Source organism: Molossus molossus, unplaced genomic scaffold (assembly GCF_014108415.1).
Source record: "Molossus molossus isolate mMolMol1 unplaced genomic scaffold, mMolMol1.p scaffold_m16_p_15, whole genome shotgun sequence".
Classification (NCBI taxonomy): domain Eukaryota; kingdom Metazoa; phylum Chordata; class Mammalia; order Chiroptera; family Molossidae; genus Molossus; species Molossus molossus.
The window spans coordinates 74,680,269-74,696,186 of record NW_023425350.1 but is presented as its reverse complement, the minus strand read 5'-3'; the positions used below and the strand labels follow the sequence as shown (position 1 = coordinate 74,696,186).

General features: G+C 54.4%; 1 protein-coding gene across 1 annotated transcript in view; it reads right to left on the bottom strand.

The window, feature by feature from the left end:
* The window catches only part of FAM178B (family with sequence similarity 178 member B), an 81,678-nt gene extending 65,980 nt beyond the window's left edge, over nucleotides 1–15,698 (bottom strand). The window contains exons 1-6 of the mRNA XM_036263508.1: nucleotides 15,653–15,698; nucleotides 14,894–15,315; nucleotides 13,374–13,435; nucleotides 12,654–12,773; nucleotides 8,130–8,282; nucleotides 2,429–2,534 (exon numbers count right to left, since the gene is read on the bottom strand). Of these exons, the coding sequence (XP_036119401.1) occupies nucleotides 2,429–2,534; nucleotides 8,130–8,282; nucleotides 12,654–12,773; nucleotides 13,374–13,435; nucleotides 14,894–15,315; nucleotides 15,653–15,698 (909 nt within the window). The remainder of the gene's footprint in view (nucleotides 1–2,428; nucleotides 2,535–8,129; nucleotides 8,283–12,653; nucleotides 12,774–13,373; nucleotides 13,436–14,893; nucleotides 15,316–15,652) is intronic.
* Between the last annotated feature and the right edge of the window lie 220 nt (nucleotides 15,699–15,918).

Sequence of the window (15,918 nt, the reverse complement as noted above, 5' to 3'; positions counted from 1 at the left end):
GTCAGAGTCAGTTTCCTGGGATCTGACCTAAGACGTCAGAACTCTGCCTTCTCCTCCCTTCATAAATTCTCGGAACTTCTTCATAGCTGAGTACTTGATCATTTCCCAACAAGAACAAAACTTTAGAGCGTGTGCTATGTGCTTTGTCCACCTCCCTACCAGGCTCACATGGCAGGTGCACACACTAGGACTCCAGGGACGAGTTTCTGCAAATCATCAGCACTAAGGCCGAAGTCTGTTCACCCAGTGCCCACTATGTGCCCCACTGAAGCCTGGGAGGGGGCGGGCCCTAGTCCCCATGGGACCTCATGGTATCCTTTCCAAAGAAACAGTCGAATGAACGGGTTTGGGGAAATCTGCCCTGCTCACCCGTCCCCAGCTCTGAGTCCACTGCAGGTGTACAGGCGAGCCTTCAGCAGCCCAGTGACCCTGCTCACCTGCTGCCTTTGACTGGATGGGGTGGGGCTGGGGGGGGGGTCACTTAACCCCTCTGAGGCCAAGCAGACTCTCCTTCCTGAGAACTGACTTGGCCATGGAGTCTGCAGAGCAGAGAAAAGCCGAGACCCACCCTAGGATCTGGCCCTTCTCCATCCTGGTTCCTGCTCCTCCTGAGGACCCCACAAACCACCCTGCACCTTTGTAAGAACCCCCCCAGCAGCTCAGGAGCCCCGTGGATTCCTGCCTCTCACAATCAGAGTCCACGTAGCAGGAAGGCTCCGAAGTACGCTGAGCCCATGGCCATTCTGGGCGCGTGCCTGGGACACCCTTGCCCAGCTCTCCCCCAGAGTGCAGCAGCTGCGAATGAGAGGACGCTGCTCTTCTGTGGGCAGGGTACAAGTGGCAAGAAAACCAAAGCCTCAGAAGTGCAGTGGCAGAGTCCATCTGGTGAAGGCCTGCAGTGTGACCACGGCAGCCACATGGCCACCGTGCTGCCCTGCTCCTCCTTCCTCCAGAGACCAAGACGCTAGGCGGAGTCTTGCTCCCAAGGTTCCCAGGGCCAAGTGCACCCTTTCACTGACCGGGCTCAGCTGTGGGGTGGGAAGCTTTTGTGTCTCCTTCCTGAGGGTGGAGAACTAACAGTCCTTCCAGAAGACGCCTGAGCCCTGGGCAGAGCCACGGGGGCCATCAAAACAAGGCAGGTCACAGGACTTCGTTTAACCTTCACATGGCACTATCGGTCTAGTTCACAGGAAACTGAGGCCCAGGGCTGATACTAGACAACTTGGCCAAGGTCACATGGCAGGACGTGGCAGAGGTGGCCTCAGGGCAGGGTCTTCTGCTCTCTGCGCTCCCCCCCTCCCCCCCGGGATGACAGGTGGGACAAGGGACAGGGCAGGGATAGCTCACTCCTCCCAGGCCTGACGGACAGGGAAGGCTGTCCACACTGTGTCAGGGTCACACAAGGAACCTTTGTGGGCGACGTCTCAGACGGGCCCTTTGTGCTTCCCAATGCCCGATTGTGCATTTGGTCGTATACTGTGCGTGGAGCAGAGAAGAATGCCCACACTGTTCCTTGTTACTGGCCCACCAGTCCCACTGGGCTTGGGGGAGGGACAAGGGCAAGAGCCACACACAATAGCCCCAGGCACCAAGGGTGTCTGGGGCAGGGAGGCGCAACGGGAAGGACAGGGCTGGAGGGCTTTTTCTGGAAGGCAGGCAGGCAGCAAAGCCGACTTCCTTCACAACCCACCCTGCGTGCTGGCTCTAATTTACCGCTGGGATCCAGGCTCCAACGAGCAGGAATGAGACTGGTTGGAACTTGTGACCTGCCACCCAGACAGGGATGGTCCTGGGGAGATGCCAAGGCTGGCATCACCATGCCTGGCGTCCAGATCACAGCAGCTGGTTCCTGGGCCATCCCTGCTGGCTTCTTACCCTCCTTCTCAGTGCAGAGGTTTCAGGCCTTGGGCAGAATGTAGCTTAGTCAACACAATGCTCCAGCAGCAACCAGCAGGGAGAAAGGGGCAGACACAGCAGCTGTTCTAGGCTTTCCCAGCTGACCTACAACTCCACAGAGGGAGACAGATGCTCAAACACCTAAGCACCCCCAGCTTGAAATTCACGAGGGCCCCCACATCTCCAGGGCGCTGCGGGGCTGCGCCAGGACCTGTGGCTTGGAGTGCAGATGCACTGGGACACATGGAGGCACCTGTGGAGTGGCAGGGACAGGACCACAGAGAGGCCTTCCCTCTGAGGCACACTCTGCATGATGGGTGGACTGAGACCACAGGCTGGTCCCAGCAGCGCCCTGACTCCGTCTCACGGGTCTTCATCTCTCCTCTGGCCTCAGCTGGGGCAAACCCAGCAGCAGCCCAGACCAGAAGAGGAAAAGGAATGCCCACCCGCAACCAGCCCTACCCTTGGCTCTGCTTGCCCAGCAATCGGCCGGAACGCTCCCGCCACCTAGTGGCCCGCCTGAGGTCCTCACCTGGAACAGCCACTGGAGCAGGGGCAGAGGGCAGGCCAGCGTGTGCAGGTAGAGGTTGCCCAGGAGGCCGCTGCGCAGGAAGGAGAGCTGCTGGGCCAGCGGGGAGCTGCAGAAATAGGGGAGCCGGGTTAGGGGGCTCCACGCCAGCGGCCGGCGGCCTTCCTCAACACACCGGTCTCAGTGAACCGGGTGGGGGATTCCTGTGGTTCAGCCTCACCAGGATGCTACAATCACATCTGTCATTGCTTTGGACAAAGATGCTTGTAGAGCCCTTGATGCAAGCAGCTGTCAAAAGGAAAAACCACTCCCATCATCAGAATCACTCCCCATAAGCACATCTCAGTGTTTTAAAACACCTGACTAGAGAGTATATTTTGTCCTTCCCACTGATCAGAGAAAAACTGAGGCAAGGCTGATTAGAGGATCTGAGGCAGCTGAGGGGAGACTCCAGGAGTCCCACGGCTCAGCTCAGGGCCCTGCTGTGGGGGCCAGAGTTGCTGGCGGGGCCCTACCAGCGTCTGGGCTCTGATTACACAGGGCTTTTCTGCCTGTGCTGTTTCTAAAACAAAGGGGACACCTGAGAAGATGGGAAAATAACAAAAAGGGGCCCGAGATAGGGAAGTTCTAGGACGCAAATCACAAACAAGGGCGCCACAGAGGAGTCTTCAGAACCACGAGCAGCAAGGACCCCTGAGTCCAGGGGGATTGCACTCAGTTGCCACATGCCTGTGGCCGGAGCCTGCACGTCCACTCGTGACAGGATCCTGTGGGCCTCTCCCTAGTCATCCGACTGCTGGCATGGAGAGCAGCCCCGTAAGCCCACTGGTGGCCTGGCTGGTCACGGGCCTCGGGGGCCCAGGGCCCGGTAAAGCAGGAGCTGAAGTAGTCCACGTGGTTGCAGGGCCTCTGCTGAAGGAGCTTCGGAAGTCAGTGTGGAGGGTTGGCTGGACTTCATTCCGGGAGGCTGGGTCTGGGGGAGGAATCTCCCACCCGCTGCATTCTGCGAATGTGCCTTTGCTCTCTTTAGATCGTCCTAAAGGCAATTAATATGGATTCTAGGAAATAGAAACGTAATTTCATGTTTGTTCTTTTTTTTAATGGCCAGACCCATGCAAAGAACATTTCGGACAGCACTTGAAATCATGACTCCAGATAGACATTTCCTCGGTCAGCCCAACCTTCTCCTTTTCATAAACGACATATTTTAGTCTGCTAGGAACAGAATGCTCCAAAACAAAGCTTCTCTAAGCCAAGATGCTGTCTCCTTGAGTATGTCCAGGCAATTTACAAATTGTATACTTTTTTCCAAGTCATTTAAGTTCAGAGGAGAATGCGGGTTTTCCCGTTTGTGAAGTTGACCACTCTAATAGACCTTTATTTGTACATACAAACACGTGTGTGCCCCAGGGCTGCTGGCGCCTCGCTCAGTTCCATGCGCTTGGTCACATGGACACTTTCGTGGGCTGACCTCATGATGCCCGCCTGGTTCAAGCACAGCACACCCTGAATACAGACAATACCCAGGCAAACAATGTCTGGAGGACCTCACAAATTGGCAGAACTTGGCCAGGGGCCATGTGGCAAGGAGGATGGCGCTCCAGGGACTCTGAGACTGTGGAACTCTGCTGGGGGGCATCCCGCCAGTTTCTCGGTGGGGGAACTGACCATACAAGTCCCTTTGGCTCAATCAATGCATTTCCAACTGCTGCTCCAAGGGAGAGACCCCCTTGGTCTGCAGGGCTCCCTTCTGCCATGACCAGGCTGCCTCTCGGTGCACAGCTGCTGAGTTAGGGCTGGTCTATAAGGCCAGCAGCAGGAGACGGCAGAAAAGGTGGCACAGTTGTGCCCTGGAGTGAGCGGCTTTGGGAACTCTGTGCCCAGGGCTGGATGAGATGCATGGGCTCCTGCAGGCTGGTCAAGGGTGCCGCTTCACCCCTTCAGTGGAAGGGACAGGGATGGCACCCAGATCTGGGCAGGAGACAGAGCTGAGAGTCCCTAAGCAGTATCTGGCGGGAAGAGGGACAGGAGAAGGGCAGGAGGTGTGTGCTGAAAGCTCAAAACCTCTGGGTCACAAAATCAGCTGCTGTTCGATTTTCATGTCTACAAATCAAGAACCCGGACGCTGGGTGGCTGAGCCAACACTAAGGTCAGAAATTATGCTGGGATTATCAGAGGACCCTAGAGTGAGAAGGGGAGGGAGCCTCTGTCACAGCAGATGCCAACGGGCCTGGCTGAGCACAAAGCCCCAACTGTCCACCCCGGGGTCCCTGTGAGAGAGGTTCTCACCAGGATGAGGAACAGCCAGTCAGAAAACTGCTGATCCCCAGCCTCATGGGAAGGACAGAGGGCCCAGGAGCTGAGGGAAGGAAGGAGAAATCAGCCAAAAAGGAGAACTGCAGAAAACAAGGGGCCAGCACAGAAGGGACTGGTGGGGACCCACATGTGGGCTCCTGGGCAGAGCTCCGACCTCTGCTCGGACTTCCTGTTCCCGATGATGCCAAGCGTCCTCCAGTCCTTCCCTCCGCCCATCTCACACAGCAGTCCCAGAGGGCAGCTCTTCGTGCTCAGGAATCCCAAGCGATGGTGGAGGGATAAACACCAGTGTAGCTATTTATACAGTATCAGTTTCTGCGCCCTTGCCAAGTTACTCAAATGGAAGTTTAACGGCCTCGGGAGAAGGAAAGCGAATAATGCTCCGAGCGCGCATCCTGCTCTTTTTCTTCCTTTCCTCTGTTACGGTTAAACAACATCACCAGGTCAGAAGTAGAGACCCCAGCGACAACCCTGCCAATGGGCTTTTATTTTCAGGGACAGTCGCCGCCAGTGGGCGGTTCAGTCCTGTGCACACTCCAACTGCTGGGTTTATTTCGCAGGCTTCCCCAGCGTGCCAGGAAGGAGGAGGCCGTGGCAAAGCAGGGCTGGGCCTCAGAGAGACCTGGTGCCCAAGTAGCATTTCGTCCATGAAGCTCAGACCCACCCCCGTTCTCCTGCTGAAATATTCACAGGGGTGGGGGGAGGTCCTGGTCTGCACCCCAGGTGCCCTGGGAACACAAGGCAGCCACCTCACCCACAGGACACCCCCACGCACACTATGGGGCCAGGGGAGCACCCTGGATAATTCAGCAGGCAGTTCCCACCCTTCCCTGGAGCTTCTCCTGTCTCCTGGCCAGGAGCGGGCATGTCCTGAAGCTTTTCCACTCAGGGGATTGGATTTCCTTTTGAACTGCTATCCAGGGAGGAGGAAAAAATTAAGCCCCGCAACCAGCTTTGTCATAAAGGCACGTGACTCTGGTCACACACTGGCTGGGTGATGCACAGGAAGGAATGGCCCGGGGCATCTCCAGTCCCACAGCTGTGGGCTCGGAGCCTGTGCAGGTCCAGTCTCAGGGGACGTGGCCTGGCGCTCAGACACCGGGGCTGCCCGTGCCTGCTCTGCCATCTGAGACAAACAGCTTGCTTACTCTGTGCCAAGGTTTCCTACAGTGAACAGTAGAGAGACAGATAATGCTCCTTTTCACAGAAGGGGGAGAAATAACTCTATTTCTGGAAGTGATTTTTAAAAACTACATTCACTTTTTCTCCCCCTCAAATGATAAAAATGATACATATTCACTATACAAAGTCTGGAAAACAGGAGTTATGACGAGGACACTTGCAATTACCTGTAACACAGTGTTAACTGTGTGACAGGAAATGGAAATACATTGCTTTTCTGAGATCAAGTGATCTATTATCCTTCCTCCATTTTCATGTTTCCGGCTGAACACAACGGAATACTTATTAAAGGACTAGTAATTCCCACTCTTGTGTCTGAACTTGAAGTCCTTGGAAAAAACAGGAAATAAAAGATGACCCCAAGGCTAATTGTGACTCTCAGGAAGCAGCCCTCACCCACTGCACAGCAGGGGCCCTGGGCCCAATGGGGTGCAGGGCATCCCTCCAGAAAGCCCTTCGGAGTTGCAGGCTGGCTCTGTCCGCACCGTGCTTCCTTAGCATGCCTGAGTGGGGAGGGCCTGGATTCCTCCCTCCGAGGGAGCTGGCCAGCCACCTGGCCTCATTTGGCAGGGCCACTCTGATCCAGGTCGCCCTCAATGGGCCATCTCATCTGTCAAACACTCCCTGCGGGCCGTCCAACCCAGGGCAGAAATCCTACTGTTGGCACAAACCATGAGGCTGCTCAGGAAGCCACCTTCCTTTCTCCTGACCTCCCTGCCCCGCTCCTGCCCAGCTGCTCCTTGTCCCCTCCTTTCTCCAGCTCCGCTATCTTCCTTCCTGCCCCTCCCCCATCTCTGTATTAGATACCTTTTCAGTTTGGCAAAGTGGACCTTTACCAATATTCATACACTCGGGCAAACTCACCTCACATCCCATCCCAGGTACAGTCCAGACCCCCAGACAAACATTTATGTAAGAATACCCTCGGCCACAGTCAAACGGAAAGGTGGACAGCGTGTTAGGTGCCAAGACAACATCACTCCTCAGCGCTGCAGTGGCAGCAGCGCTCAGCCCTGCTGACCCTGATATGAGCAACTTTAAAAAAAGTTGATAAGACGATCAAGGAAATCTGAACATTGACCGACACTAAGAAATTACTATATTTTTAGGTGCAATAATAGCACTGATGTAATGTCTAACAACAGAATCCTGTCCTTTAGAGACACAAATTGAGGTATGTACAGATTAAATTATACGTGCAGGGATTTGCCTAAATATAACCCCGAGGGGACGATGCTAGTGGGCAGGATAGAGATGCAACAAGACTGGCTTTGAGTTGATCACTGAAGTTGAGTGATGTGTACATGGAGGTACATTACATGTTTCTCTCTACTTCTATGGATGCTCGAGACTCTCCATGACACTCAGTTTTAAAAGAAACACATCAAAATATTATCTTTCTATTACAAAATAAGGTGGATCTAGAATTAATGGGATAGACACAAGGAAGCCCCAAACAGCTAGAAAAGAGAACCAGATTCCCATGTTGAAGTCCTAACGTGGCTGAAGGGACCACAGAAGCAGCCTGGCCCGTGTGCCATGGGCCGGCCAGGGGCCTGCTCACCAGCCCCTCACCACCGGCACCAGCTCCCAGGGGATGGTGGCCACCCTGTCTCTCTCTCTCCTTCCTCAGTGTACGAACTCACAATTGCAAGTGTTACATGTTACTGTCATAAAGCTTTTTTTTTTAAAGCCCTTAAAAGTAACACAGTCAGTGCTTATGTGGTAACAATCATGAACTTACTTCCAAAGAGAAGAGGAACAAGCTGTCCTAAGATTATACACAGTATGCTAGGGGCTGGGGACAACCTTTCCAGTGTCAGCAGCACACACAGGTTGACGTTCAGGGTCTCGAATGAGCAGGTGGCAGTGACAACGATGTGCTCTGGAGCACTGCTGGGTGGCCCAGGAAGTGGCTCCAGTGTTGGTGGAGACAGCTCCAAAGCACATAGGATAAGTGTGACTGAAGTTGTTGCATGAAACTCAGGTGTGTGGGAGCAAAAGGCAGTATGAGTATGTAAATACACAGTCTAGTATGCTAAAATGTAAGATTAAAAAAATTAAATGTTAGACGGTGTGGCTACTTCATCTAAAAGCTGACACATCCAAATGGGCCCAAACACAGCTTTGGGTGTCCTCCTCTAGGGTGGTCCTAACCAGTGGGCTCCGTGAGGAAGGGGCCTGGTCATGCCGCACACATATTTACCTGAGGAACAGGCCTTCCAGGTGATTACGGGGCTTCAGGTATGAACAGTCAAGGATGCATGGCAGGGGCTGATGCCTGGGTAGAAATATGGTCTCTCCTGGATGTACTGATGGGATGACCTGCAGGGACATGGAGAACCTCTCCACCAGCTTCCTGGCAAAGCAAGGGGGTTTGGGGGAGAGCTGGTCAGCAGGTGCACCTGGTCTGCAGCTGGGGCCTGTGGCCTGCAGCTGAAGCAGGAGGCACAGCGCCATCTGCTGATGGAGGGAGAGCCCCGAGATGCAGACTAAGAAGTCCTTTCCTTTCTACTCTTTGTCGTATACCTGATCCCTCCTTCAGGGCCTCAGTCCAGGAACCAGAGGTCCTGGTGACAACCCCAGCCCCACCCATTGGCTCTTTGTAGATCTAGCGTTCACTGAATGCCCACCATATGCAGGTGTCCGGTGCTGGAGATGAATCAGGTGTGGGCTGCCCTTGCACTTCCCAGTACCCTCCAGCAGGTGGACAGGCCACAGAGACATGGATCAGCCAGGGTCAGGGAGAGCATCCTGGCCACGAAGGAGCCCAGGCTCTTCCTCTGGGCAGCGGTCCTCAAGCTCCATGATCAGGACTTCCCAGGAAGCTGTTAGAATGTCTCACCTGCACTGGGAGTCTGACTGAGTAGACCAGAGCTGGGCCCACGAACAGCAGGAGAGGGTGGAGAGGGGATACAATCCGACTATGTCGGGAGGGTACACGCTGCCAGGACTAGTCAACCCCAAGAAGAGGGAACGAGGAAAGGGAGGCAGTGGGATGGTACCTGGGATCGAGGTAACTGCACCACAAAGTGGGTGGAAGAGCATGAGCACTACCATATGGGTGTAGGTATACACACATTCATAAACACACGCAGTACCCCCCACATATCTGACACATGCAACTGCAGTCTAGGGTCGGCCCTGAGCAATAGGATTTGGGGAACTTCATACAACTGTGTTCTGCTAGATTTTGTAATTAGGTGATATGCATTTAACAACAGTAACAGCAATAAATTAAACCAGCTATGGATACTGCATCCCCTCCCCTAAGCAGAGGACTGCCCACACCCAGGATCCTCGCTAAGACTGAACTCGGGAACTCAGAGGGGGACGGACCTGGGCTCCCATTAGGACCTGGGACACAAGCAGCTGGCAGTGGAGGTGGAGCATCGAGGGGCTGCCCACTGCTGGCCAGGTGAACTGCCTCACTTCCTGCCAGGTGACCCAGTGTCGGGGGGGGGGGGGACCAGAATTATAGGTCCACCCTGAGGATGAAATGGCACCAGAGGGTGATACTGGGGAGATTCTGCGTCTGCAGCCTTCTGGAAGCAGCCTGGGAAACCACCACACAGATGGTAAAGCAATTTTCTGTTTTGCTCACTTCTTTGCCGTTTGAGATGAATTTCTTTGCTGTTTGAATATCTATGGCTTCCAATGTTGCTTTTATAACTTTAAAAAATGTACAAATTATTAAAAGTCTGCAAGAATAGGCTCACCTGTAAAAAGGCCTTAACCTTGTCCCCAAACCACTGTTCAACGGGCCTTTTGTGATATTAACTATAACCTCTGTGTGTCATTCTGAATTCCGAGACGGCCCCGCAGGTCTGAGGACTTCCTGCGCAGCCCAGAACCGAGGATAAAGGGTGATGTTGTGGTTTAAATGTCCTCCCTCCCCCACCTCAACACACACAGGGTCTTTTAACTTGAAGAAATACCAGCCAGCGCTTAGCGTGTGAGCAGACGATCTGCTCAGGATGCTCGGGGGCCTTTCTGAGGGGCAGCTGTGGCAGTTATACAACTCCTGGTCACAGGCGACTTGCCGACCAGTCATGAGCCGCCCCCAGCCTCAGCTCACCCTCTCCAGACTTCCACTCCTCCACGCTCCACACCCTACTCAGGGAGGCGAGAGGCTGCTGGCTTTGCATATCAGAGAGTCATTTTCTTTGAAGCAGAGAGCTGAACTGTCCCATCAAAATGATCCCACATCAAAACCACCACCTCAAAGTGGCTGTTGTCAAAGGCTTTCTCAAAGTCCAGTTTGAAAATGTCACGTGCCCAGAAAATTATCAGTGATTTCAAAGCCTGAAACCCATTCTGTCTTTAGCTGGTTGCCCAGATAACTTCCTTCCTGTGAGGATTTAAAAATATCCAAGCTGTGGCTTCTGGAATCCTGGATGTACACAGCAGACAGGCAGAGAGCTAGAATACTTATTCTTGCTATAAAGATTTTTAAAAGGTTCAATTCCAATGCTGTCTATCCAGTGAGTGGGGAACCTAGAAACCAAATCCACAGGCCCCAACACAGAGAAGCCAGTGCTCTCATCACCACCAAGGCCTTTGGCCCAAGCCTGGAGGTCCCACTAGTTCATGCTCAGCATGCGTGTGCCTGGACGCACTGTGTGACCGCACAGCACCCTTTCCCTGGGGTCTGGGCAGCGTGTGCGCAGTGCTCGGCCTATCTGACCACTTGGCTCTGTGCAGGGAGAGCTGGTCCCAGGCAGGAGGCAGCTCCCGAATCCAGGCCGGGCCTGTGATGCAGTTTCACTGCGGCACAGGCCCCTCACGCCAGTGGCACAACACCGTCCGTGGGTGCTCCACTAACAGCAGAGCAGGTCAGTGCAACAGAGCCCGTGTGCCCATGTAGCCTGGAACATTCCAGTGAGGGTGCGAATCCCTGATCTAGTCCTGAAATGACTATCAGGAAAGTTCCAGAAAAAGGCAAACGACCTGTCATTGTATAGCTCAGAATACTCTGTGGGCAACAATCACATTTGGAGGTCCCAAATGTGGAAGCCCCAAGGAAATCCGTGTGCTTTCTCTCAATGTCCTTCAGTGAGTGAGTGCCAAACGCACACTCCGCCTGTCACCGCTCCGAGCCGGATGACAGCACTCAGACTTACGGAGAAGGCAAAGCCTGGACAGGCAGACAGTGGGGGAGTGTTGGCCAACCCGCAGTCGCCCACCCCCCAGCTCCTCCTGGGCACGAGGAAAGAAGAAATGAAAGAAGGCAGACAGACAGACAGACAGTTCCATCCTGACTCCACTTCCCCCGTCGACTGCTGCCCATTTTCCTCCTTTGCTCTGTGCCTATCTCCTGTGAACCTGTTCCGGTCAGGTCTGCCCACAACCATCTACCAGAGCTCCTCTCGTTAAGGTCAACGTGACCTCATGCTGCACCCTTGGACCTGGGTCTCCTCTCCTGGATACTGACCCCCCCAGTCATCTCATCCAGTTCTGTGGCTTTAAATGTCACTTGTACACAGGAACTCCCGAGCCTGCCTTTCCAGACAAGGCATTCTAGCCGCCTCCTTGATCCTGCCTCTGGGTCCCCCAGAGGAACTCTCGACCCTACCCCATCCCTTAGTCTTACCCTTCTGCTTGCTCAGGCCAAAAGCCTCTGGCCCCTTCATTACTATCCCCCAGCCTCCTCTTGACACAGCAGCAGAGGACCCTTTTCGGGTGAATGGTAGCAACTCCCCGCTCAGCCTCCCTGGTCTCCTCTCCTCCATCTGCCTCCTCTGCCTGCTCCCCCAACACACCAGAAGGACTCTGGTCTGGGGGTGGGGTGGGGGTGGGCCCAGAGCTTCCTCTCACTTCTTTCAGGGCTCTGCTTAAAAGTCATCTGCTTATGAGGTCTTCCCTGACCCCTCATCCAAAATCTCCCAACCCTCCCACAGTCCTGATGCCCACTCCCCAGTTTATCCTTTCTCATTAGCACTTGTCCCATGACTTCACTTAGCTGGTTCATCGCGCGTCTCCCTGCCCCAAAAACAAGTTATATGAGGGCAGAGATGTCTGTCTGACCTTGCTCCTGTTGTATCCCCAGGGTCTGTAACAGAACCTGGCACCTAGATGTCTGTTGGATGGATGGATGGATGAATGGATGAAAAGATGGACAGATACATGGATGACAGATAACAGGGTGCCCTGAAGGTGGTCCTTGGGCATCTCTGAGACTCTGGCAGAGACGAGTCCACCCTCCTCCCCTCAGTGGGCCAGCAGACTCCGCCTGTATGACAGCATGGAAAGCTGCTACCTTCTTTCCCCAGACCGGGGACAGTGCACAATGTCACATGGCTGCTTTCTCCCCTTAAAGGCAGTTTTCATTTAGGCTGAGGTTTTGTGTAGTTACTATCTCAAGAGATTGAGTTCTATAAATGCGGGCAGTTGGGGCAGAGCAGGCCATGTTTTGTATCTATGCCCTCAAAAGCCCACACTAGATCCTGACACACATTTGGTGAATAAAAATTTCTCAATTCAATGAATGAATGTGGGCTTAAGGGAAGGAAGCAACCTGAGGATCACTGGCTGAAACTGTCCAAAACCCAGAGTGTGATGGACTAACTCCTTCACAGAGAGGTGGGTACAGGGGTCCTTCCCGCCTCATTCCCTCCCCACGTGCCTGCCCACCCTCCTGTACTCTCCCCAGTGCCCCTTTGTGCCCCTGGGTGCCCACCCCCACCTACGACCCCTCCTGTCCCCCCTTCCCATGTCTACTCCCCACCACCTGTGCTCTGGTGTGAGAGGCATGTCCTTCTCATCGAGATCCAAGGAATCAAGATCAGGACAGTCCTGCACAGGCAGCTTCTCCGGCTCCTGCTCCAGCTCCTGCTCTAGGGCCTGTTCCCTGCAGGGAGACAAGGGCCAATAACAGGGGTTGGTGCTGTTTCTGGAGGGTCATCCAGCCTTGTCACTGGGCTGCAGGAACCCCAAGAACATGGTGAGGCCTAGGAGGAAGAGAGCAGGCAGCTGCACTGCTGGCCTCAAACACGTCTACTTGGGGTGAGGAGGCTGCACTGCATTGATTGCATTATCTCTGAACACGCACAGAGGAGCAGACAGGCCTAAAAAACATGGTTTTCACCCGGGCTGGTGTAGCTCAGTTGGCTGGAGCATGGTCCCACACATACCCAACTCCCCTGCTTCTCCAAACCAGCAGGAATTGGGCAGAACAGAGTCAAGATAGAAAGAGGAGCTGGGACAAGGGCTCTGTACGTGGCAGGGGTCTGGGGCTCTCTGCTTAGCCGTGCTCCCCTTTGACTGGCTGGTGTTCCTCTTATTTGTTATTAATTCGAGCATCCAGGGCAGTCCAGGGGGCACACTGTGGGGGGAGGTAGGCTGCATTATCCTGAGAGGCATTTACTGTGAGTCAGAGGAAGACCCCTGTGAAATTACTGCAAACCCCACAGAAATGAACATTCCGTGATGAACCCTCTTTTGCACTCACCTCTTCTCCTGTAGTAAGTAATCTAAGCTGTTGACATAGCTTTCTGAGCCCTCGGAGGTGAACTGGAGAAACAGGGCATGGGGATGGGGAAGAAACAGAAGGACAAAGTAGAGGGGAAACAGAATAAAAAAGATTATTGGAGGGAGGGGCTGCTGCCTCTCCCCAGAGCCCTGGGAAGGAGCAATATGGCCACCGTCCTGCGTGGCTGCAACTCAGCGAAAGCTCTGAGCACCCTCCAAATCCCAAGTGTCCCCACACAGTTCCAGTCCAGTCCGCTCTCCCTCTGCCCGAGCCCAAGGAAATGTGCAATAAGCCAGAAGCATCACATTTGACAGTAAAGAACACAAAGTGATGGTCACTGGATCTGAACAGAAAGAGGAATGATGCCTGGACACTATGAAGACTCTTCACTTCCACTGATGGAAAATAAATAAATACAGAACTTCTCTGTCTGCTATGCTAAATCTTCATCAATAAACAACTGGGAAAAAAAATTATTATTATTTTTATCCTCACCCGAGGACATTTTTGCACTTATCTTCAGATAGAGGGGGAGGAAGAGAGGAGGGAAGAGAGAGAGAAAAACATCGATGTGAGAGAGACACATTGACTGGTTGCCACTCGCATGACCTCAACTGGGGTTGGGGACAAACTGCAACTGAGGTACGTGCCCTTAGCGGGAACCGAACCTGGGACTCTCTGGTCCGTGGGCCAATGCTCTAAACGCTGGGCCAAACTGCCAGGGCAAATAAAATTAAATTTAAATTAAGCCCTTTATTTTGTTTATTTTTTTGAATACACAATCCATCCACATGACTGAAAAATCAAGAGCATGAGGCATTCAGTACCCCCGGCGTGCTGCCAGAGCGGCTGCCCACAGACAGCAAGCAGCACGCGGTGCAGAGCCCTCCCAGCACGAAGGGCAGCACGCCATGCGGCCATCCTGCATCTGCCCTTTGCACTAGCAATATGTCTTGAGGGTCATTCCATATCAATACCACAGCAATAACTTTAAACATACTTTCAGGGTGCTCCGATGTGTGATTAGAACCTAGCTGATCGGTTCCCCAGGGTGGCCCTTTCAGGGACTGGCAATCTTGGGCTTTCACAGACAACTGAAGCCCTATTCCTAGAATCCATTTCCTGACATGTCTGCCTAGCAACAGCAGTTTCCCCGCCGCGTGAAGTTCATCACAGAAGTGTCCATTCAGGACTCGAGATCCACTGGGCCAGTCAGCCTGAGTCTCTGTGCCTGACTAGCCTGACCCGGCTCCAAGGTCCTTCCTTCTGCAGGGCCACATCCCACCATGGCTGCGAAAGCCCTGAAGGACCCATGCAGGGGGCCCCCTGCCAAGCCATCCCTTAGCAAGAAATAGGAGTGGAAAGAAAGGGTGAGGGCACCCCAGCCTTTGCTGTGGGAGATGGCGGCTGAGGAGGGTGGATCCAACGGAGGTGGTCAAAGGAGGACAGTTGGGTATGGACAAGGAGTGCCCTGGGGTGGTGGAGGAGGGCTGGCTTACCATGGTGCTGGGGCTCCCCGCTGGAGCCGCAGCCTGCCGGCTTGGGCCTGCCGCGCTCCTGAACAGCTCCTCCAGCGAGGCCAGGTCCTCCTTGGGGTCTGAGGCCTGGGGCTTCTGCTCTAACTCCATGGGCACCCAGCAGGCCAGTCTCCTCAGGCCCCGAGGCCCCACTGTGCCCACCCTCCTGCCAGCTTGCAGTGCCCTTGGGGTCAGGAACTTGAAGTGCGGTGGGCTCCAGTCGGTGGGGAACGTGTCCCCTGTGGCCTGCATCTTGGGCTTCTTTGACAACTTGGGGGTTGGAGCTGAGGTGGGGCTGCAGAGGCGCCGGGTGGGCCGGCAGATGCCCTGGTGCAGGAGATGGTCAAAGCCACTGTGCCGCAGGTCAGACAGAAGGATGGGGACGGCGGCAGCTGCCTGGACCCCTGTAGACAGGATGAGTGCTGCAGTGTCCACACCCGACTGCCACCACCCTGCCATGCTAGGTGAGGAGAGGGGGTTGAGTGGGCAAGATGCAAGGGGAGCCCTGGCCAGTGCAGCTCAGTTAGCTGAGCGTTGTCCCCCACTGTCCTATGCACCAGCAGCAGGTGTGCAGGAGGCAGCCAATCGGTGTTTCTCTTTCCCTCTCCCTCCCTCACTCTCTCAAATCAGTATAAACGTATTTTTAAAAAGATGCAGGGGGAAACCTCAGCCATGGATTTTCTACGCCCTTGTGGCCCCAAACCTCAGGAGGGCTCTCGTCTGCAGGTGAGAGACACCCACCTTCTGTCTGAGGAAAGGCTGGCACGGTCTTCTGGGACTTGGCCATCTGAACGCTTCCGGGAGTTCTGTCCTGGGAGGAACAGCCTACCTGTGAGGTGAGGTGAGCCTTCAGAAGAAAGCTCAGGTTCCGGGGGGCCCAGGTTCCCAGAGAGGATGGCCTGGCCCACTGGTACCCAGAAGGAATCCCCCTCCAGCTCCACCTAGGGACCTAGCACGGGCACCACCAAGATCAAGTTGCTGAGGTGATGGGGGTGCGAGCTGACCTC